The sequence below is a fragment of the Glycine max genome, chromosome 3 (assembly GCF_000004515.6).
Source record: "Glycine max cultivar Williams 82 chromosome 3, Glycine_max_v4.0, whole genome shotgun sequence".
NCBI lineage: Eukaryota > Viridiplantae > Streptophyta > Magnoliopsida > Fabales > Fabaceae > Glycine > Glycine max.
Genome location: NC_016090.4, coordinates 36,565,320 through 36,589,796, shown reverse-complemented (window position 1 = coordinate 36,589,796; position 24,477 = coordinate 36,565,320). Strand labels below are relative to the sequence as shown.

Genomic DNA, 24,477 nt, shown 5'->3' with positions numbered 1-24,477 from the left:
TTTTTTATAAATGTGTTCAATGATGGTTACTTTAATATATTTTATATACTCCACTAGTTTGTTTAATATTTTAATTACTTCTGGTCTAATAAAACTGTTGTTTTCTTATCATGTTGTTCCCAATCAGTAAACACTTACACAACAAGCGAATATATGGTGGTTTGAATCACAAATAAGAATATCAAAGGCGGTAGCCATTGATTGTACAATTGGTATTACTGCATTTCTTTCTGTCCTCGCCCAACATTGGAATATTGAATTCAATTCAATGTATTCGCCTATATCAAATATTGAAAAGCTTAATATGATATATGATCCAAGAACACAATTTGAATAATTGCACAGCAACTGTGCATATACTATTTACTATTATACATCATTCTGATAACATAACCACAATTTTCATTATTCAGACCCTGTTGCGTCTGCCATGATACTGCTAGCTCCATTTCCAACATGTTCTCTCAAGTAGTTCCGAGGTAAAGCTTACCCAATAGTTTTGCGTGCCATTTCCTTCCCTTATGGGTTAGCAAAATATAATACTACTTTGTCTCTATAAAATAAATATATTTTATGATAAAATAAGTTAATGATTACCTGTCTCATCACATTTGTGATGAATTTTTTTATTATAGTTTATTTTATTCATTTTTTTTTATTCATTGATCATAGTTTGCCTTTATTCTTCTTTTTCTTTTTCTTTTTTTCTATTGCTAAAATGATTGATATAAATAAGTTCATATTTTTCATAATTTGATGTATAGAATTAAATTTTCTTGACTTAATTTAAAATTATTTTTTACAATATACATAAATAATATTTCACTAAAATCAATTGTAATAGTCAAATATACATATGAATAACGATTGAAATAATTATTTTTTCTGCTAATCCAAACACGCATAAAAAAAAAATCCGTACACTTTTTGCATGGAGGAAATTGTTGGTGTGAAGATTTATCTAGGGTGAGTTTAGAACTTTTTATTTAGAAGTTATTTTAAATTAAAACAAAAATAAGAACTTCAAAAAAATTTACCAATATTTTAGTTTAAAAGTTGTTTGATATTTTCTTAAAATGTTTGATTTTATTCAAAACTAGTTATCTTGTTGAATAAAAAATATATTTATAAAAAATATTGTGTAAAATTAATTTGCAACTAATACATGGTGAGTAACTAATAAGTTAGTGATTTCTATCTTCCATCAATGTAATTATTATTTGATTTTGAACTCTATCCATATATGCATTATCTACTACTCCTTAAGGGTTATATGAACTTATTTCTTCTTTAGTATCCATTTCTTCTTCACACCCACACACATGCATTATTTACTACTCTTTAAGGATTACATGAACTTCCTCTCGACAAAAAAAGATTACATGAACTTATTTCTTCTTCAGTATCCCTTTCTTCTTCACACACACACACACGTGTGTGTGTGTGTTAAATCCTTGATCATCAACGATGCACATTCAAATGAAGTTATGCAATTGTTGTTGCAACTATAATATTTAATTTGTTGGTTACTTAATGGACGTGGTCTCGTATCACATAAGATACGTCACTTTTTTTTTTTATTTCAAACTTTTATTATTCTTTTGATGACATTTCTCAGTAAAGAATGTGCATGGTTATACTTGTTGTAAACCTTCTGCTTGTTTGCTATTGTTAAAACCGAGATAAGGGTAGTGGTCGTATAAGTAATAAAGTAAAGAGTAGAGTTACAAGGATTGTGGTTTAACAACTAACACAATCAATCAATTACTCTTTTAACTTGAGAACAAAGAGAAAAATGGGAGTTTTTAGGTTTTTGATTTGATGGAAAGAAATTAAAGAAAGATGAGCACAATCAACAAGTTTTAGAAAATTCAATTAATTAAAATAGTTAGGTTTCAAAATCTCTTTGACTCCCCTTCTAAGGTAATCTATTTCTTTTATAAATCTCTTCTTATCATGTAATTAACATCTAATTTAGTTTAACCCCAATTTCTTGGGAGGTAAACTCTTTATTCCTTATATGAATCCTAACCCTTAGGCAAGCAAAATTAGTAACAAACATTAGGTGTAAAAAATTCACATAGAATAATAAAATTTATCCTTTACCCTAGGCTCAATAATCATATGATTATTGAAATTGAAATAGTATAAATCCCATTTTTTTCAACTGTAAGATTTAGATTAATTACTGATCAATTTGTTAATAAGTATCAATCATGGAAACACATTAAGCATGAACTCAATAACTTAATCCACATAAAAAGTAATAAGATTCAAAAGGATAATCAATTACAAAAGGTTCAAAACAAGGTTCATCATAACCTAACCCAAAGCAATTGAAAACTCATAAAAAGGAAAAAGAAAACAACTATGAGAGAGATAGGGATATAGTTTTGAATTAATCTTCAAGGATTGTTGCCACTTTCTTCAATCTTCATTGACTGAGAATGATTCTCAAAAGCCTATTACCTCCCTTTCGATCGATAGAGAAGTCAAACAATGTCATCAATGATATAATTTTTTCCATATATATATAGCAAGTTTGGGCTTTTCAGACTATTAAAACACATCGGACCCATTAAAGGACTAAAAATATCAACATATGCAACAAAAGGTTGCCCAGTGGAATTAAAAAGGTACAAAGCTTACTCTTTTTTAAAAACTGACAATTTGCTTTGGTGTCGAGCAGGTAATAAATCACCTTGGTATGTGCTAAGCGACAATATGTATAGAACTTATTCAGGATGGGTGTAGTTTTTCATTCTCTGGGAGCTTTACATGTAGAATTGGTTTTCAGTGTTTTCATGAAAGTTGTATATAATGCTGTCCTTGAAAAAGTGGCATAGAGCTCATGCCATTTTGATATCTGCAACTCAAGATATGCTAAAAAATGTACCTATGTTAGTGTTATCAGGATAACACATTCAACTTTAAAAACTAATTTTCTTCGTGATCCACTTTGAATCTGATCAAAATATCTGCATGAAAAGTGTAAATCTATGTTTCATATTTTCATAAAGACTAATATCACCTCAATCACATTTGTATAGTCCGATTTGTGAATCAAACAAGGAGGAAAGGTTGAAGTCCAGAGTTTGAAATTTGAAGTTTTTCACATTGCTCATTTTCCCTACATTCTTAACCCAAGAAAATTAATGCATTCATGTGCATTTTCCACTAAAACCATTTAAAACATGATTTACAAGAAAATATATAAATATGAATTATTTTATCATAATATTTACCAAGTTAATGCATCAAACATGAAAAAAAAGATTCTATAAATCTACATATGTTGCAGGCCATAACTCCAAACTCAGAATTTTGTTTTTCCTCAAGCAATAAACCATTAAAAACTAGGGGAAGGAACAAATCATTATGTATGTACTCAATCACATCTCAATTCAATCACACATTATCGTTGTTATTTTTAATTAAACACGTGATTGCACAAAACAAATTGAGTTCTACCTAAGAGTCATGATTCCTTTCTAAAGTAGAACAAGTCAAAAAATATATTAACTCAATCACATGTATTCTACCTCACATTTAAAAAGAATGAAGTGTATATATATACTTGACTCACCAAAAAGGATTCCGTTTACACTCAACATCATTGTATGCTACCCCTATCATATGGCTTGACAAGATTCTTAATTCATCATCATATTAGAAATAGACACAATCAAGAGGTTTCTTCAAGGTTGTAATGGGGCTATGGCTAAAGTGGGAAAATATTTGAAACTAGGTTAATTAATTGGGATTAAGGGACTATTATATATGATACCAAAAATTAAATTACCACTACCATCCCTTGGTATTAATTAATTTGAAACAAGAGTTTTGCCTATAATTTTTCACACCCAAATATTCACAACAATTTTGAAATTAACATAATCAATTTTTTATATGGAAGATATTAGTAAACCATTTTATATAATCAAGACTATACCTCTTGTGACGCACTTAATTATTTCAAATGCTTACTTCAATTTTTCAAAAAGAATAGGAGAATAAAACAAGTAACTAACATGCAATGAAAGGGGACGCATCTAAATTACATCATACTTTTCTATTTTTTTCCTACATATTCTTATATTTAGACATATTTTTGTAGTTTCCATATTTTCATTTTCTTCGTTTATCTTCTATATAGGGAAATAATCACAAATGCACCATAAAACGTTTAGATTTAATAAATGAATAGTTATTTGACTGGATTCATTAACCTTATGTTTGGAGTGAGAAAAGAAAAAAAATTGAAATTGGAATTAGAAAAAGAGGGAAAGGAAAGAAAAATTTAAATTTTTATAAATAAATTTTTTTCTATTTTTTCTTAATAAAGCAAAAAATATATATATTATTATCCATGTTTTTCTTTCCTTCATACCAAATATACCATAAATTCTTATAACTCCATAAGCATGACTTTAGCCAATAAGAGCTGGAACAAGAATTCTAACAAGTTTCATGTTTTCCTCTGACAAAAACTCTTGTATTTTTTCTAGAATAATATATGTTAATTTGACTAATGAGATTATTTTCATAAAATATAATATACTAGGTATTTTTTATTTTTGATAATTACTTGAATAAAAACATTTAATTTTTCTTATGACTCACAAATTGATGTATTTATCACACAACACTCTAGATTTTTTTTTCATTGTTCCGTGAATCAAGCTTCAACACTCATACATCACAATCACATGTGTCCACGTAATCATTTACATCTTTTGCGGCCGCCATTAGCATCAGATAGATTTTCCTTACTTTAATGTCACAGGTCACACAATTTGTATTAATCATGAATGGATCGAACAGGTCACGATGCTCCACGTGTCAAAATCTGGAGCCACAGGAAGCCTGCAACTTTGCTATAAAAACCACGCTCCTACGTTCTCTCAGTATCTCACCCCAAAATTTCAGAAGCTAGTGATCAATCATCAACACAGAGCTGAGTGTGTTGCTCTGTGAATCCACCTTCTTCTTCCATTGGAGGACCATTTCCTCCTGGAATAGAAATACTACCACACTTTTCTTTTTTCACTTCTCTAAGTTGCTAAGTTAATTGCTCCTTCATTTTTTCACTCTTCGTTCTCGCGTACCCGTGTCACGGTAACTCGGTAAGTCAGTTTCTCGGTAATTTTACGTGACCGACTTTAAAATATCGTGGAGGAGTTTATGAATTCTTGATTTGGAAACTAATCAAGCGTTGTTGTTGGGAATTCTGGATTTGGTTAATTTTGTCTCTGTCTGTTTTCGGGGACAACAAGTACAACGTCGGGGTCTTGCTAGATCTCTCCAGTTTCTATTTCTTAAAGTTGTCTTTTTTAGATGACAGAATTGCCCCTGTATCTTGTGGAAACTACACCGTTAACCTGTGCTCATCCCAGATGATTTTTGATGGGTGTTAATATTTTCTTTTGCCGCCACACAAAGTTTGACTCGTCCTTTGAGTCTGTTGCAATATTCGTAACCACTAATCACTAATATTTGCTTAATTTTTAAATAAAAAGATTTTGAAGTTTTTATTTTGATCTTTCCTAGTGAAAATAGTTCATCCTCAGACTCAAACTTCTTGATTTCACATGAAATTCGGTTTTAACTTTTCCTTTGTCTTTAATAGTAGTATACTTATTTTATATCGTTTGTGGATTTTCATTAAATTACAAAATTTCAGTTTATGAACTAGTAGGAGACCGGACCTGAGAAGATGTACCATAGTAAAGCAAAAGACCACTAAACGACAAAGAAAAAAACAAAAGGACTAAACTCTATAGGTTCACTTTAGTGTTTGATTGTTATTTTTCTTTCAATTTATTCGTTCAATTTGGGGTATATAGGTTAAAAAGGTGATGCTAAGGACAACATCAATTCTTCCCACAACGTGGATTCCTCCTTCGCGTGAACCACATCGCAATCTATCTAACGTGTGCTTAACCTTTTACCATCACCATCATCATAAGTCCCTAGGTCTATATTACAAAACCTCCTTAACAATTTTTATGATGTAATAATATGTACCTTAGTAAAATTTGGGTTTCTTTGGTGTGTATTTTGTAGTTTACGAGTCCTAAAGGCTTAAACATTCAAATAATTGTAATTTTCATTACTATAGTCTTGTGATACAGTGAATTTTCATTACTATAGTAACATGTTTGTGCTATTTGCTATGGTGACACAGTGGTGAAGTGTTCGAAAATGACTGTCACACCTAAGATCTCAGTTAACGATGGGAAACTTGTTGTCCATGGTAAGACCATTCTGACTGGAGTGCCAGACAACGTTGTGCTGACTCCAGGTTCTGGAAGGGGTCTTGTGACTGGTGCTTTTGTTGGTGCCACAGCTTCACACAGCAAAAGTCTCCATGTGTTTCCAATGGGTGTTTTAGAGTATGTTTTTCTAACTTTTTTCACATTCACATGCCCCCATTTATATATATCATGTTCTATTGTCGTAGAAACTAGCGAAATTGCTCTAAATTACAATCTTTAGTTTAACTAAATGATGGTCCATATAACTTGTAACCATGAGTGATGAGTATTGGCTTGACACTTGATGAGTTGGCATTTTTCTAATTTCTCATGTTTGATGTACTTTTTGAATAGGGGGCTCCGGTTCATGTGTTGTTTCCGGTTCAAGTTATGGTGGATGACTCAGAGAATGGGAACTTGTGGGAGGGATGTTCCTCTGGAGACTCAATTCATGCTTATTGAGAGCAAAGAGAGTGAAACTGATGGGGAGAATTCTCCAATCATCTACACTGTCTTGCTTCCTCTCCTCGAAGGTCAATTCCGAGCTGTTCTTCAAGGCAATGACAAGAACGAGATAGAGATTTGCCTCGAGAGTGGTGAGTAACTCTTGGCCATGCAAAAATGGTTTGGAATTGGTGGTCAAGGCTACATGAAAGTCTTCCATTATATCATAATTTAGTGCCTTGTCTGCTGTTAATTCAGTTCCTTCCCTTCAGCTGGACTTTGAAGGTCTTACTTACCACCTGAAATTATGGGGTGGAGCTGTCATTAATGGAATTGAATTGAGCTGGATAAACCTCTCCATGACTATCAATGAAATTGAATCAAACAAATGGAGTTTATAGCTTTGGTCCTTTGGAGTAAATATATATATAGGGTGGCGTCCCAAAGAACCGAAACGACCCTTTTCCTTTTGGTATGTGGTTTGGTTTTGCAGGGGATAATGCAGTTGAGACTGACCAAGGCCTTCACATGGTTTACATGCATGCTGGGACCAATCCCTTTGAAGTCATCAATCAAGCTGTCAAGTAAGGCATCCTCCCTTGTCTGTGTTATCCTTCTAAGTTGATAAAAATTATGTTACCTGGCCTTATTGAAAAAGTAATTTTTCATTTGGTGAACATTAGATTCTGTATATTGACAATTTTAGTTTTACTGATTCCTTTTTCTTCTTTTCTTTCAAGGGCTGTGGAAAAACACATGCAAACTTTTCTTCATCGTGAGAAGAAAAGGGTAAGACCCTCTTCCTGGTCGTACTCTAATGGCTTTACTATTATGCCAAGTTAATATCTTATGAATCTTGTAACATTTTGTTGTTGGTTTTATGCAGTTGCCATCTTGTCTTGACTGGTTTGGATGGTGCACATGGGATGCTTTCTATACTGATGTCACAGCTGAGGGTGTTGAGGAAGGCCTGAAAAGGTAATTCGTGAGAAAATTTGTGTAGCATGTTTCTGATGAATGAAGAAGAGATGAATTTGGAAGATGATGCTTATAGAACATTGAAATTTGTTCAATATAATTGCAGTCTATCACAGGGAGGTACACCTCCACGATTCCTCATCATAGATGATGGTTGGCAACAGATTGAAAATAAAGCAAAGGATGCTACTGAATGTTTGGTACAAGAAGGAGCACAGTAAGATTTCTCTCTTTCTATAACTCTCAACTAAGCATTCTAATACTCATGTTCAAGAGCACACCATTTTTTTGAATTAGTCTGATTAAACCACTTACAATTGATATCTTGGAAATTATGGTGATTACAGGTTTGCTACTAGGTTGACTGGTATTAAAGAGAATACTAAATTTCAAAAGAAATTACAGAACAATGAGCAGATGTCAGGTCTGAAGCATCTAGTACATGGAGCAAAGCAGCATCACAATGTGAAGTATGGTCTTAGATCCTTAAATCCTTTTAATAAATTTTGATATGATGCATTTTCTTTTATTTATGAATCTTTGGTATTAAGCATAGTTTGCGAAGTAGCTTGCCCAATTAAGTTTCTAAAATTCGTAATTTGATTACTCTGTTGATGGACAGAAATGTATATGTATGGCATGCACTAGCTGGTTATTGGGGTGGAGTGAAGCCAGCAGCAACCGGCATGGAACATTATGACACTGCCTTGGCATATCCAGTGCAGTCACCAGGCGTGCTAGGAAACCAACCAGACATTGTCATGGACAGCTTGGCTGTACATGGCCTTGGCCTAGTGCACCCAAAGAAGGTTTTCAATTTCTACAACGAGCTCCATGCTTACTTAGCTTCTTGTGGAGTAGATGGAGTGAAGGTTGATGTGCAGAACATTATTGAGACCCTTGGTGCGGGACATGGTGGCCGAGTGTCACTTACTCGCAGCTATCATCACGCGCTTGAGGCTTCCATTGCTAGCAATTTTACTGATAACGGATGCATTGCGTGTATGTGTCACAACACTGATGGACTTTATAGTGCTAAGCAGACTGCTATTGTGAGAGCTTCTGATGATTTTTACCCTCGTGATCCTGCTTCCCATACCATCCATATTTCTTCTGTTGCATACAACTCACTATTCCTTGGAGAATTCATGCAACCTGACTGGGACATGTTTCATGTAAGTGGAAGTGTGAATTTCTCTCCTCCATTTATAATTTATTAAAGTGCCTGATCTTTTCTCAAGAGTTATAAATTTGCTTCATGTTAACAAAAGATCTTTGTAATTTCAGAGTTTACACCCAGCAGCAGATTATCATGCTGCAGCTCGTGCAATTGGTGGATGTCCTATTTATGTTAGGTACAGTGATGTTTTATGTCACATCTTTTTCTTAGATGAAATTGGCACAAATTGTAATGTGTGATTTTGTATTTATGATGTTTTTTAACAGTGACAAGCCAGGCAATCACAATTTTGATCTTCTTAAGAAGCTGGTTCTCCCGGATGGTTCGGTTCTCCGTGCTCAGTTACCTGGCAGGCCAACTCGTGATTCTCTATTTGTGGATCCAGCCAGAGATAGGACTAGGTTCGTTTTCTTAACTCATAATATGTGTTATTTTTTAGAGATATGTTCCATAGGAAAGATAAATTGGTGAGTGGTGACTCATTTAATTACTTACAATTTTCAGCTTGCTCAAAATATGGAACCTGAACAAATGCTCTGGAGTTGTTGGTGTATTTAACTGCCAAGGTGCTGGATGGTGCAAGATAGAGAAGAAAACCCGCATCCATGATACATCTCCTGGTACACTCACCGCCTCTGTCTGCGCCTCTGATGTTGACCTCATCACACAAGTAGCAGGTGCTGAATGGCTTGGAGATACAATTGTTTATGCTTACAGATCAGGTACATTATGGCAATCACTTACCATTAGTTTTAGTGTATAAAAGATGACTTGTAATAGAAGAAGAATACACTTCTGACTTGAATTCTGACTTTCAAGTTTCAACAAGTTAAAATTCGCATACATGTAGGTGATACTATAATTTTGTTGAAGTTTTTACTTTAGTATATGAAATTTTGTTAAATAACCACCTCCATATTTCAGGTGAGGTGATTCGGCTACCAAAAGGGGTTTCAATTCCAGTGACACTAAAAGTTCTGGAGTTTGAGCTTTTCCACTTCTGTCCAATCCAAGTGAGGAATCACTATTAGCTATAATATGACATTTCATTGTTTCTTTTTCCATTATTTTTTGTCCTTGCGATGTAGTTTGCTTAACCACTGATGTTTTATTGGACAGGAAATAGCTCCAAGTATATCATTTGCAGCAATAGGGCTACTGGATATGTTCAACACTGGAGGAGCAGTGGAGCAGGTTGAGATTCATAACCGAGCAGCAACGAAAACAATAGCTCTTAGTGTAAGGGGAAGAGGCAGATTTGGAGTTTACTCCTCCCAGAGACCACTGAAGTGTGTGGTAGGTGGCGCTGAAACCGACTTCAACTATGACTCAGAGACCGGGTTGACAACCTTCTCCATTCCAGTTTCTCCAGAGGAGATGTACAGATGGTCAATAGAGATCCAAGTTTGAGTCCTTTTTAAGACTTGGTGTTTGATGCATTGTTGTATCAGGAGAAGGGTTTTGTTGTAATTAAGCATTGAGGGAATTGTTGGAGTCAGGCAGAGAGAGAGGGGGGAGGTTTGTTGTAAGACACCTAGTATTAGTATCATGTAGTGGAGAAAAAGGGTTGTTGATCCTAATAGCTAGACAAGGCATGTTGTAGTAGTCATGGGGTGGGGAAGTCCTTTTGTTGTAGCATGTAATTTGGTTTAGACTTGTAGTATGTCATCAATTAGATGGATAAAGAGAGAATATTGTTATCTACCCGAGGATGTAACAATGTTTGTTTCTCTGAATAAAAAGTTCACATCTGTCTTTTGGAATAAAACTAGTGAATTACTGTCTTGTTTCTTGAAATGGGAAGAAGAGTAGGAGGAACGATTAATTGGATCGGTGTTTCTAATGTGGCTGGAAACTTCTAAATCTGAAGGGCACTTTTTGGAGTCTGAAGGGTGTCTAATGTTGCTGGACACTTAATCAATTTATGTTTTTGAGTACTCTAGGAAATTTTTGGAATAAAATTTTATTTGTTAGTATTATTAAAAATAATTAATTTAATCACTTTTTTTTCCCATGTATCATATCCTTCTTCTAGTCCTTGCTTTAAGGTTCAGACTCAAAGTGTGACTTGATTCTTTTAGAGAAATGCTAATAATATTCTATATGACACTTGGTTTCTAAGATTCTATCTATGATTAACAATACTTTATTTGACATTTTTTTTAAGATCTTCTCTATGATTAACTATCTATGATTATTAGAATTTATTGAATTTATTTTTTAGGTTTTGCTTCTCTCTTTTAATTATATTAAATGAGAGTGATTTCTATAAATTTTAACTAATCATAGAACTTTTGAGTGAGAGTGTAAGAAAGAATGTGCTAGCATTCCTATGAGGTTCAACCTAAAATGCTCAATGCATTAATTACTTTTTCATAAAAATGCTTTTAATTTAGTGATGTTTGTTAGTTTTGTTCATGGGATATATTTTGGAGAGAAAAAAAATATTCAAAATACTTTCAAATAAATTAATCCAGGTCCTTTGATCAACTAGTTAATTGAACCTAATAATAAGAACCAAATAATATATAGTAGTTTAAAATGTGATTGTATATGTATGAAGATTTTGATGATGCTAAAAACAGAAGAAACTCAAGTTTACTTCAAGTTCAAATTAAGATTAAGTAAACAAAAGATCAAGAGAAAAGATTTACGTTAGTCCTTTTGTTAAAAGAATCTCTTAATGATTGAAAATGTTTAGTCTCAAAATATCATTTTTAAATTACTTATAAAAAAATTTTAAATAATTTTTACATTTATGAAAAAGTAGTTTTCACTGGTAATCGATTATTAAGAGTTGTAATCGATTACCAGAAGCACAATTGTTTTTAAAATTTTTTCAGGAAGTTTGAAATTTGAATTTCAAAGGTGTAATCGATTACCAGTAACGGAATTTCTGAAATTCAAATTCAAAAGATATGACTCCTCATTAAATAATTGTGTAATCGATTACCAAAGATATGTAATCGATGACCCGTGAAGAAATTTCAAAAATAACTCTGAAAAGTCACCAAAGGCCTATAAATGTATGACTTGTCTACAAAAATCCTTAGAGTTTTCCAAAACTTCATTGTCTTATTCTCTCAAAAACAAAACTTTGGTCAAACACTTGCAAATCAATTAAGGATTCTTCTAAGATCTTCAATTTGTATCATTCTTCTCTAAAAGAGAGAAAAACTTATGTACTTAAAGAAAATTGTTGTTGTGATTAAGAGGCCGGTGAGTCTCTTGATTTGTGAGTTTTTCTAAACACAAGGGAAAAGAATCCCTAGGTGGTTCATAAGTTGTAAAAGAATTTTACAAGGATAGTAAAAATCTCAAGTGGATTACTTAAGGAATAGACATAGGCATGAGAAGTGGTCGAACCAGTATAAACTGAGTTTGCAATTCTCTTTTCCCTTATCTGATTTACATTATTGCAATTCAATTTTATCTTGCGCATTATAGAGCATCGGTTAACTTATTTAGTGCTCATTCTTCTGCATATTAAATTTGCCATATATCATTTAAAGTGGGAATTAAAGTGTTAGGAAAAATTTTGAAACTTAATTCATCCCCTCTTAAGTTATTGAGGCCCGTTGTCTAACATAAAATAGTTTTATAAAAGAAAAATATTGTAATTTTTTACAAAAATATACAGTCTCATACAAAAGAAATTTAAGTTTCTATACATTACAATATTATATTATAACTTTTTACATTTATTTATAATAATTATCGTGGACAACACTTTTGCGGGGGCAATTTTTTTTTATTAGATGTATTCAGGTAAAAAAAAAAGGTTGTGGGAGCAATTGTCCCCATATTACTCTATGTGACATGCTCTTTTAAATAATATTTAGTTATTGACTAAAATTTATTAAAAATCACAATTTTATTAATATCCCTTCTTATTTAGTGAGTTTAATTTTATAATTTAAGTAAATTTTATTATTTTGTCTCAATCTCTTGTATATCCTTCCATAGAATTATAGTCATATTTTTTTTGGTAACATAATCTCAAATTTAGTCACACTTAAAGTTATTTATTTTTCAAAAAATGTGTTACAGGAATTGAATTCATATTATCTTTCATAAATCTAATATGTATTATGAGTTGAGCTACTCATTAAGGTATAGTTATAGTCATATATAGTCCAAGAACAAACATTAACAGTTTTTTTTTGTCTATAAATACTTAAATTTCCACAACTGTTATAGTTCCACACCAAGCTAGCTATATATATAGCTAGGTATATCAATTTTCATCAAACAACAATAAGAATCTTTCAAAGATAAAAGCTATAATGGCCCTCCTCAAACATCTCATTTCATTCACCATTATCATCATTTCTTTTGTTGCTTGTTATAGCACCTTGCAAGAGAACCCACCTAGTAGTATATATGTTGATCATTCACCTTCTATATATTGATGATGGTGGGACATTCAAGAACATGATCAAGCAAAGCGCAAATGTTTTGAGCTTAAACAAGTTTGATTATAAGTTGGGTAATACTCCTTTTCTTGAAAAGGTTAATGTCAATGATTATGGAGCTAAAGGGAATGGTTCGACTGATGACACGGAAATACATATATACTCACTCATAGATACTAAAATAGGAATGTTTCCAAATACTTATTGTGGAAAATTAAGATTTATTTTGCATTCAAAATAAATTATAACAATAATAATAAAAATATTTGTTTAACTGAACACACGTCCTTGAAGTAATAATTTTTTTTTGAATAATATGAAAACTCTACATATATCTACATCAAGACTAATATTTATTATCAACTTTTTGATGAGTGAAATTTTAAAAAGTATATCCTTTTTCTAGTTTTCAAGTCTAGAAACTAGACTTGAACTTTTTTTGACATGTGTCTGCTTGGTTCTAAAATAGATACTTCTATTTATAATGTTAAAAGAGATATGAAGTTAAACCTTTTTTCAAGAGAGATTTTATTTAAAATAATTTTAAATCTATTTATCTTTATATTTGTAAATAAAAATTATCTCATATCTTTTTATCTTAAAAGACTTCCTCATATAAAAAAAATAATTCTCAAATAATCGCATGACTAATTACGATAACTAATCACATGATTTGATCTTGATATGAAATAATAAATTCTTATTTTGTGGACAACTTCCACATTTATAAAATAATACTTTCTTTTTTATATTATATTTATATTCTTAGTGCTAGCTAACAAATAACATAATAATATTTCACTAAAATATTTATTTGATTAAATTAAATTATCTAATTTAATAATCAAATAAATTATCCTCTTTTGTAAAGACTGAAACATTCCTTTGTGTGTGACCCATTCAATACTAAATTGGTAGTAAATGAATCATAATTAATTTACTAACCAAGATAAACATCTAACAATAATCCTTAATGTTTAAATAACATAAAGAAACATCTTTTACCTTTAAGAATCAATAGAAGAATAATGTAATATTTATTTTCATCATTTACTGTTGAAGGTTAACTTTAGAGTATAGTATTACTGTAGACCTCTAATAAATTAATACCTTATATTTAATCCATGGATGGCTTAAAAATTATTTTCTTCTTTCATTCAATTTCTCAATCAATGTCTTAATTATATCATATAACTCCAACTCATTACCAAGAGTTGATAGATTTCTTTTTGATTAATCCCTAATTAATTATACAATTATTTAATCATATCAAATATTCATTCAACTAGTGTCCCGAAACATTAGGTGTCTGAAAGTAAAATATACTAAATAATTTGTTAGTTACTATGATAATTTCTTGTCAAAGGAAATTATTATATTTATTTTTTAGAATTTCCTATTAATTAGTATTAACCATTAGAAATTTTCAATTGAGTCTGTTTAATGGTAGCATCCGCATGTAGATAGTATATGTGTAATTTAATAAATGAGATCTATTAATCTTTATCCAATAAAGATCATTATATATATATATATATATTAATTTATCCGGATTGTTGATGTCTTATTTATAATAATCTTATTATCTAGGACAATTTAGACTAAAAGTATAAATGACTTATTTCTAATTATCATAATCTCTATTATGATAACAAATCTCTAATTTTAATCAAAGACTAATCAAATTAACAATTTAATAAAACAATAAATATGATAATAAAATAAAAAATAGTTTTTTTTATTAAAATTGATAGCATGATAGATTTGATCTTGGGCATACACATTTATCTCCTATATTTAATTTTAATTTCCCTCTTTTTTTAAATATATTTTAGCTAGTATTTTTTGGACAAATGATATTATATATTTTTTTCTTTCTATAATTGGCCATGTGGGCTATTTAAGGCTTTCAACAAGGCTTGGCAAGTAGTATGCTCTACTGGGGAAGCAATTCTTGTGGTGCCTCAAGGGAATTACCTGCTCAAACCAATCAGATTCTCTGGTCCTTGCAAACCTAACTTTGCAGTCCAGGTTAATTAGTTACACTGAAAACTAAGCTAGTGGTTAATTCCCCATTTTTATATGCTGCCATCTTTAATTTAAAGGAAAATATGTCAATATTTGTGGTAAAAATTGTCAGATTTCCGGAACCCTTGAAGCATCAGATGATCCATCAGATTATAGCGGAGACAACAGACACTGGCTTGTATTTGACAATATTCAGAAATTATTTGTTTATGGTGGTGGAACCATCAATGGAAACGGCAACATTTCGTGGCAAAATTCATGCAAAAGGAACAAAAAGCTAAAATGCTAAAATGAAAAAGGAACCAAAAGATATATATGTTGTAATAATTTATAAATGCTAAAATGCTGCATAGATATATATAAATCGTATTCAAATGATGACCAAATCTAGCTAATTCATATTTTTCTGCTTTAATTTGCATCCTTGCAAGGATGCCCCAACGGTATGTAAATATCAAAGATCAAGGATATGATATTATAACGTTCAAATTAATATATATACTTGCTAATTAACCATGGTTTTAATTTTGTTTTGTTTGGTATGTTTTTGTAGGCTCTGTCTTTCTATAATTGTAAGGACCTGATATTTGAGAACTTGAAGATAGAAAATGCTTAACAAATCCACGTTGCATTCCAGGACTCCGTGAATGTTAAGGTTTCTGACCTTAAAGTGACTGCGCCAGAGGATAGCCCCAACACTGATGGGATTCATGTCACCAATACTCAGAACATCCAAATATAGGAACCGGTATACTTATATTTTTGCAGTTTGGTTAGTTTGGTGAGGTTTGAGAAAATATTTTTCATTTTTATTTACAATTAAAAAATGGTATCTTATTATTTTTTTTAATTTTGAAAATTTATATGAGAAAAAAGAATAAAAATTTATTTTCACCGTTTTTTATACAATTTTTTTAAACATAAATAAAAACAAGATAACATTTCTGTAATTAAAGTAAAAATAGAAAATAAAAACAGTAAATATTTTCTCCAAACAGCAAATATTCATCATTTTCAATGTAAAAAATAGTAAAAACATTAAAATCTCATTAATGTCTAACTAGAATGGATCATTTGACGTTAAATTTTCCCACTACTTTATGTTTTTTACTTTTACACGACTTTGCATGCAAATTTTTTTTGTATCTAATCTTTTTCTTATATAAATATTTACAAATATAAATAAGGCCTTCACCTATTTAATGATCATAAAGAAAGAAATAGGCCTAAATTTTTTATAAATTCATGTAAAAATTCAATATGAGAGAATGATTTTTTGGGTATCAAAAACATTGTTTCAAGTTCAATAAAAAATAAGAAAAGTCATTGCTTCAGGTGATGATTGTATATGTATGGTACAAGGATCTATAGAAATGTAGAAGCCACGGACAATACCTGTGGACCTGGCCATGGTATCAGGTAATTATAGCTTAAAAGTATTTCTTAATAGAGTTTAATGCTTCCAGTAAAAAAAAAAAGTTTAATGTTATTTTTTGTGCTGAGTAATATAAGTCTAATGATTATACATTGTCAGTATGTAATTTATACTGTCAATGAATTAGAAAATCATTATTAATGCGATTTTTAAGTTAAATTATTATAAAATTTAATAAAATTCAATAAACATACTATATATATACTACATATATATGATAGTTTATATATGATTAAATGTCAATATAATTTTTTTTTCTATATTGACAGTATATAATTTGTTTTTCTTAATGTTAAAAACTTTGTACATGCAATATGTTATTTTGTATTAACTAATTGTATCTGAATTTTCTTTTAAAAAAATTGTATTTGAATTTTATTTGCAAATATCGGTTGTTTTCAGTATTGGAAGCTTGAAGCCGGAAAATCCAAGGAAATTGTTTCAGGAGTACTAGTGGATATAGCCAAGATTTTTGGAAGGAGTTATTAGAATCAAGACATGGCAGGTAATTAATTAATTTTAATATTTTAAATTTTATAATTTAATTTAGTCTTGCCTACTGCCTACCTACTTGTTACTTGTATATGTATGTGCTCAAAAAAAGATTTGCATCAGAATCCATAATTAAATTATATCTATATATTATTAAAATTGTCTACCGTGTATATATATATAGGGAGGTTCAGGAAGTGCTAGCAACATCCAGTTTCAGAACATTGAAATGGACAATGTGACCAACCCCATCATAATTAATCAGAATTACTGTGACCACAAAAAGAGGCCATGCAAAACACAGGTAAATATAATTAAAAACCTTTTGCTATTATTGGAATATGACTACTGATTTTGGTAGGTATCTACTGATTATAAATTTGGTCTATATAGCATTTGGAGAAATCCGCGATTCAAATTAATGTGTTGTACCAGAACATAACAGGTACAAGTACTTCTGATGTAGCTGTTAAGTTGGCTTGCAGTGAGAACTTTCCATGCCAGGAGATAGTGTTGCAGAACATAAACCTCGAATGTGAAGGAGATGCTGCCTATGCTATATGTAACAATGTTGAATTGTCTTACTTGGGACATGTTAACCCTCGTTGCAAATCACAAAGAGAGATAAAACAAAAACATCTACTACTACCTCCATATATGGAAAGGCTACTCATTCAAGGACACATGCATGTGTATTAGTGTGGTGGGAGCGAACTAATTATCAACTTTTTTTTATACTATTATAAATTTCTCTTATAATTTGAAATATATATACATTGGAATAAATATAGTCCTGTATTTTCCTACGATATCCACAAGGTATGCCTGGTATGGTATCATTCCACGACTAGCTAGTATATTGTTCTAGGACATGTGACCTATAAATCCTATCTTCAAGTTTGTTTGTCCAATTTCGGATGATATGGGTGATTTCTTTGTACAATTTATGCATACTATTTAATGTCTTCGTGTACACAATAATTGATATAAAGTAATTTAGAATTCATTGTACGAAAAGAATACGCAAATTAATGATAAAATACGTACCACTAATTGAGTATCAAATCAAACTTTGTGAACGATCAACTTCAACCTTAATTTCTTACCTTAGTTATGTTGCCAAAAAAATAGTAAGGTGGTTGTGTATGAAATGATGATCACATCTATCTGGTGCTCCATCTCATCATGAATCTCTCCGGAACCACAACCATGGGATTTGAGACTATATATGACGCCAAAGGGCACCAACAAAATTCCTCCACGTACATGAGGTTCTATTGTTCACATAAATTCATTGATCTTTGGGTGGGGTACCGCTGCTAGAGTCCTTATTTTAGGCCTTTAAACAATATTAATTAGTAATTAATATTATTTTTAAAGACCAAGTATTATTAATTATAATTAGTAGTGGATAGATAATAGTAAAAGTAATTTTTTTTGTATTAAAACATGGGTCTGATCTCATCTTAATATGAATCGCTTTTCTTATTAGTAATTACAATGCTGTTTACCATATCAGTTTTCTTTTACCTTATTGATTAGTGAAAAAAACTTGGCTCTCTATAAATGCATGTCATTTGAAAATAATATCAATGTTTTCGGAAGAGAGCAATTAATTTTCAAAATTATACCTAAAATTAACAATGTATCCACGAAAATCATATTCGAACTAGCTGATTTTATTATTGGTTAATAAAAGAAATATATTGATTTAATAAATAATTTTTCATATCAAAACTTCCAAAGATAATAAACTTCAAATAAAACTAATAATTTTAAAAAGAATTTAATTGCATACCCTAATAATGTGACTAATCATGAATATTACCATGAAATTGAAAATTTGGTGATATATATTTATCATTTTATTAAAAGTAGTAAGGTGATTTAGTTAGATGATAGTATAATCTTATATATATATGATCAGTTTGAACTTTTATAATATATTATTTGAAAATTTACCATCCATGATCCCCCATCAGTTCCTTCCTTCCGATAGATTGATTGCTTGTACAATAACTCTTACTAATTAAACCCTATCATATACATGTGTAGTTGCTAAGACGGCTTTGCCATAATGAAAATGAACCATCTTGCTCATAATTTTGTCCGTTGCATACATGAGAGATGGAATTTCAAGATCCGCTTTGAGGTCTAAAATTTCATCATGACATGAATAGAATGACAAAAGCTTAGGAAACTTTTAGCCACAAAAAGTTAATGCTAAGTTTCAAAGTGACAAAATGAAATGAATGTCTTCTACTCCAAAACCATCAAAACACCCATCTTCTCAAGCATTTTACGACAGCTAAAACTATTTCTTGACAATTCTAACAAATATACGATCATTAAGATGGCAAGAAGGAAACCCTAAATCACACGTTTAAGGTGCATACATGGCTAATAAAGAGTGAACCCATATTCCTCTTATAGTGACAAGTGTTTGTCTTGATGGGTTACATAGTCCACAATAATCAGCATATGCTACTCATACTAACTACATATAAAACCGTTTGATAACAAAGAAAGAAAAAGTTCACTCATATATATTAATTGATTTTCCAAATTTCCATAATTCTTACCGGTGATCATCTAATAAAAGAGTGCAGAATTTCCCAGCAAATACAATGAAACGAATATTAACTCTAATGTCACGATCGAGTACACGTATCTGATGCCAATGGTGTAAATGTCTTTAATTATATTTCAGAATTAAAAAAATAATGCATGGAAGATTCATGCTCACGCAACCCTACTAACCGTTTAAAACCCAAAATGATTACTAGGAGAAAAAAGGCTGGAATATTTAAATATTTCAATACAGTACTCATTATGTACGTTTTCTTTTCTTAATACGCAATATTGTGTGGGGTGTGGGATATGCTCATATGCATGCATTTATTTATCAATATGGGCAAAACTCTCGTGTAAGATGAATTACTAGGTTTTTCATCATCCTTAGGAATATTATCCAAATATGGAAACATACACGTTAAAGTTTCGTTTAAATGAATGAAGTAGCTATTGGAAGGGAAGAACTGTTCTTGTTGAATAAATAAAAATTGTGACAGAAATAAGAAAACTAACAATATTTCAGGAGAAAATTAGAATATTTAAAAATATAAAAATGAACGTATAACTTCAATTTTTTCACCATTATATCATCATTATATTGTTCTCGTTGAATAAAAATTGGTACAGAATGCTTCAAAAAAATGGTATAGAAAATAAAATAACGTGATATAATAAAAACTTTGACTATATTTAGATAGATATGAATAAATTACAGTAAAAAATATTAAATAAAAAATATAATCTATACACCATTACATAATACGAGTAACAAGATTTCAGATTTGATCTAGTAGAAGAGTAATCATGCTCAACATAACGAATCAATGTTCAAATCTTTATTGAGATAAATACTCATATTTAGTATTCACTTTTATCACAAACAAAAATATATCAGAAGGATTATTCTTATATCCATATGAGAAAAACCAAAATAAAAATACAACTCACTTTGTCTCGTCATAATATTTGTCATATATCATTATTTTTGGTCGATGTATATAGTGTGAGATCCTATCATTATTTATCATCATTAATAGCATTATACTAGTTATAATTAAACGGAAAAAATTTATTAATATTATAAAAGTTAAAATCACAATGATTTTTTATACAATAATTATTATGAAATAAAGGAAGTATATTATACTGATGCAAAAATTAATTATTACAAGTGTATAAATATATTTACGTATATTTATAATATTTTAGAGCATAGAAGCACGTACCTAAATATATTAATGTTAAATTGGTGAATATGTGGAACATAAGTCAAATGACCGGGACTGATCATTTCGTCTCAATCTGTTACTTTACATCCTTACATACAGTTATAGCCATATGTAACTTTTATTTATTTTTTAATTATTTTTATTAGTATGACTATAAATACACAAGTTCCCGCTACTTGTAGTTCTACACCAAGCTAGCTAGCTAGCTAAATCCATTCTCATCAAACAGCAATCCCAAATACTTTCAAATTAGGAGCATCTATTTCCTGGGATAATACACAAAGGGAAAAGCTATAATTAATGGCCCTCCTCAAACACCTCCTCCTCTCATTCACCATTATCATCATTTCTTTTGTTGCTTGTTATAGCACCTTGCAAGAGGACCCACCTAGTAGTATTATATATATTGATCATTCACCTTCTATTGATGATGGTAGGACATTCAAGAACTTGATCAAGCAAAGCACAAATGTTTTGAGCCTAAACAGGTTTGACAAGCGTAGTTCGCTTAAAAAGCTTAGTGTCAATGATTATGGAGCTAAGGGGAATGGTGATGCTGATGACACAGAGGTACATATTCACTTAGTCCAAAATAAAGTTTTTTTTTTCTTGTTTTCTTTAGCTACCAATGTGAACTTGGTGCATGTTTGTAAAAACGTTCCGTTCATGCCTAAGAAAGTGTGATTTTTTCGTTGAATAAACATCCAACAGGTATCCAAACATGCTCTTGGTTATTTCATAATTAGAAAAATTAAATGACATTATTCTTTTTCTCTATAATTGACTACGTGGGCTATTTAAGGCTTTCAAGAAGGCTTGGGATGTAGTATGTTCTTCTGGGGAAGCAATTCTTGTGGTGCCTCAGGCTAATTATCTGCTCAAACCAATCAGATTCTCTGGCCCTTGCGAACCTAACGTTGAAGTCCAGGTTACTTAACACTTAAAATTACTCTAGTGCTTAAGTCCCCATTTTTTATATGCTTCTTCTTTAATTGAAAAACTATATGATTACTTAATATCTCAAACAGTGAATAATGTTAACAAGCATCAATTTTGGGATTAAAATTGTTAGATTTCTGGAACCCTTGAAGCATCAGATGATCCATCAGATTACGAGGATGACAGAAGACACTGGCTTGTATTTGACAATGTTAAGAAACTATTTGTTTATGGTGGTGGAACCATTGATGGAAACGGCAAGATATGGTGGAAAAACTCATGCAAAAGGAACAAAAAGCGCGTAAGATATTCAGAACTCGAATTTTTTAATCAGTTCTCTGATAACTAATCTTATATGTACATAATATGTCATGTTATTAATTATTTCTCAAATTAAAAATTTAAATCTAATAATGATCCAAAATCATTTAATATCTCTCCAAATGATGATCAATCTAATTCATACTTTCTATGTTATCTTTTGCAGCCTTGCAAGGATGCCCCAACGGTATGTATATGTCAAAGATCAAGAATATTGGGTTGAAAAAATATGAATAGTAGTATAACATTCAAATATTTACTTGTTAACCATGGTTTTTTTTGTTATTAAATTTTTGTAGGCTCTGACTTTCTATAATTGCGAGGACTTGACAGTTGAGAACTTGAGCATAGAAAATGCTCAACAAATCCATGTTTCATTCCAGGACTCCGTGAATATTAAGGTTTCTGGCCTTACCGTGACCGCACCAGAGGATAGCCCCAACACTGATGGGATTCATGTCACCAATACGCAAAACATCCAAATCTCAAGCTCTGTTATAGGAACTGGTACTTATAATTAGGAGTTTTTTATTTGAGAAAATGATCTTTATTTTTATTTTCAATTAAAAAGTCTATTTTTTTTAAAAAAACTTTATATAAGAAAAAATAAATTGGAAAAGAAAACAATAAAAATGTTTTCATGGTTTTTATGTATAATTTTTTTTTAAATCTCATAAATGTCTAAGCAGAATAGATCATCTCACATTAAATGTTGAGTGCAAAAATTTTGCATCTACTTTTTACATAAATGTTTACAAAGATAAATAAGGCCTCCACCTTTACTTAAATACTAGTGAAAAAAGAAATAGATGAAAAAAAAACACATAAATTCATGTAAAAGTTCAATTTGAGAGGATCTATTTTTTAGTATCAATTAATATATCTTTGTTTCAGGTGATGATTGCATATCTATTGTACATGGATCCAAAGATGTAGAAGCCACAGATATTACCTGTGGACCAGGTCATGGTATCAGGTAATCAGTGACAAGTATCTCTTATAATACTGTTAAAAACTTTCCATATGTTATTTTGTATTGGTTATTGTATGTGAATTTTCTTTGGATTGATGATTTATTTCAGTATTGGAAGCTTAGGGTCCGGAAAATCCAAGGAATTTGTTTCAGGAATACGAGTGAATAGAGCCAAGATTTTTGGAACTAAAAATGGAGTTAGAATCAAGACATGGCAGGTAATTAATTAATTTTGAACTTCATAATCCAATTAGTCTTATTAATTGCCGCTATGGTTTGTATATGTGCTAAAAAGAAAATTAAAGAATCCCGTTAATTCGTAACAACTTGTTAATATTTTCATCTTTTGGGTCTACCGTATATATATGTAGGGAGGTTCAGGAAGTGCTAGCGACATCCAGTTTCAGAACATTGGAATGGACAATGTGACCAACCCCATAATAATTAATCAGAATTATTGTGACAAAAAAAAGAAGCCATGCAAAAAAATGGTAAATTAATATATATATATATATATATATATATATATAATATACATCTTTTTTCTATTTTTTTTTTGGAACCAACATGCATATACATATTTCACTACTGATTTTCGGTATCTAATGATTTTTTGGTGTAGCTCTCGAAGAAATCCGCGATCCAAATCAAGAACGTGTTGTACCAGAACATAAGGGGCACAAGTGCTTCTGATATAGCTGTGAAGTTTGATTGCAGCGATAAATTTCCATGCGAGGAGATAGTGTTGCAGAACATAGACCTCGAATGTGAAGAAGGAGATGATGCCGAGGCTATGTGTAACAATGTTGAATTGTCTTACTTAGGAAACGTTAGGCCTCGTTGCAACTCAAAAAAGAGAAAGGCATTTACTACTATTACCTCCATATGGAAATACTTCTCATGGTATATATGAAGCATATGAATATGATACAAAAAATAACTCATGTACGTACATTGCTAGCTGTGTATTTATATATATAGCCGACAAATAGGACATCGATTAATTGATTTGTAGCGAATAATGTGATTCTTTGAGCAATGATTGTGATAATCAGATATTGTTATTATTTGTCACATGTTAAAGCAATAAAATTCAATTATTAATATTTAATCATGTAACTTCCAAAATTATGTACTAGCGTGTGTATGCATGATCTCCATTTTGCCAAATTGATATGGCCCATGCTCTTGGAACATTTTTAAATCTACAAA

At 30.7% G+C, this 24,477-nt stretch overlaps 2 protein-coding genes across 2 annotated transcripts; both read left to right on the top strand.

Annotated features, from left to right (window-relative positions):
* Positions 1 to 4,901: 4,901 nt before the first annotated feature.
* Positions 4,902 to 10,627, top strand: LOC100807861 (probable galactinol--sucrose galactosyltransferase 2). Its single transcript, XM_006576763.4, has 15 exons — positions 4,902 to 5,126; positions 5,847 to 5,976; positions 6,188 to 6,395; positions 6,612 to 6,853; positions 7,195 to 7,285; positions 7,442 to 7,490; positions 7,588 to 7,679; positions 7,786 to 7,896; positions 8,027 to 8,149; positions 8,302 to 8,854; positions 8,967 to 9,034; positions 9,126 to 9,260; positions 9,364 to 9,581; positions 9,784 to 9,872; positions 9,979 to 10,627. The coding sequence occupies exons 2-15, from the start codon at positions 5,859 to 5,861 to the stop codon at positions 10,267 to 10,269; spliced, it is 2,388 nt and encodes a 795-aa protein (XP_006576826.1). The 5' UTR covers positions 4,902 to 5,126; positions 5,847 to 5,858; the 3' UTR covers positions 10,270 to 10,627.
* Positions 10,628 to 13,145: 2,518 nt separating this feature from the next.
* On the top strand, positions 13,146 to 24,376 carry LOC100817828 (uncharacterized). Its single transcript, XM_006577614.4, is given in 22 exon segments — positions 13,146 to 13,258; positions 13,260 to 13,421; positions 15,176 to 15,305; positions 15,415 to 15,600; positions 15,737 to 15,745; positions 15,856 to 16,078; positions 16,626 to 16,669; positions 16,672 to 16,721; positions 17,140 to 17,159; positions 17,162 to 17,219; positions 17,221 to 17,242; positions 17,414 to 17,533; positions 17,632 to 17,833; positions 21,331 to 21,602; positions 21,835 to 21,960; positions 22,105 to 22,272; positions 22,459 to 22,479; positions 22,592 to 22,799; positions 23,187 to 23,268; positions 23,375 to 23,483; positions 23,637 to 23,756; positions 23,888 to 24,376. Coding segments are annotated over 22 exon segments (2,736 nt in total). The 3' UTR covers positions 24,179 to 24,376.
* The last annotated feature ends 101 nt before the right edge of the window (positions 24,377 to 24,477 follow it).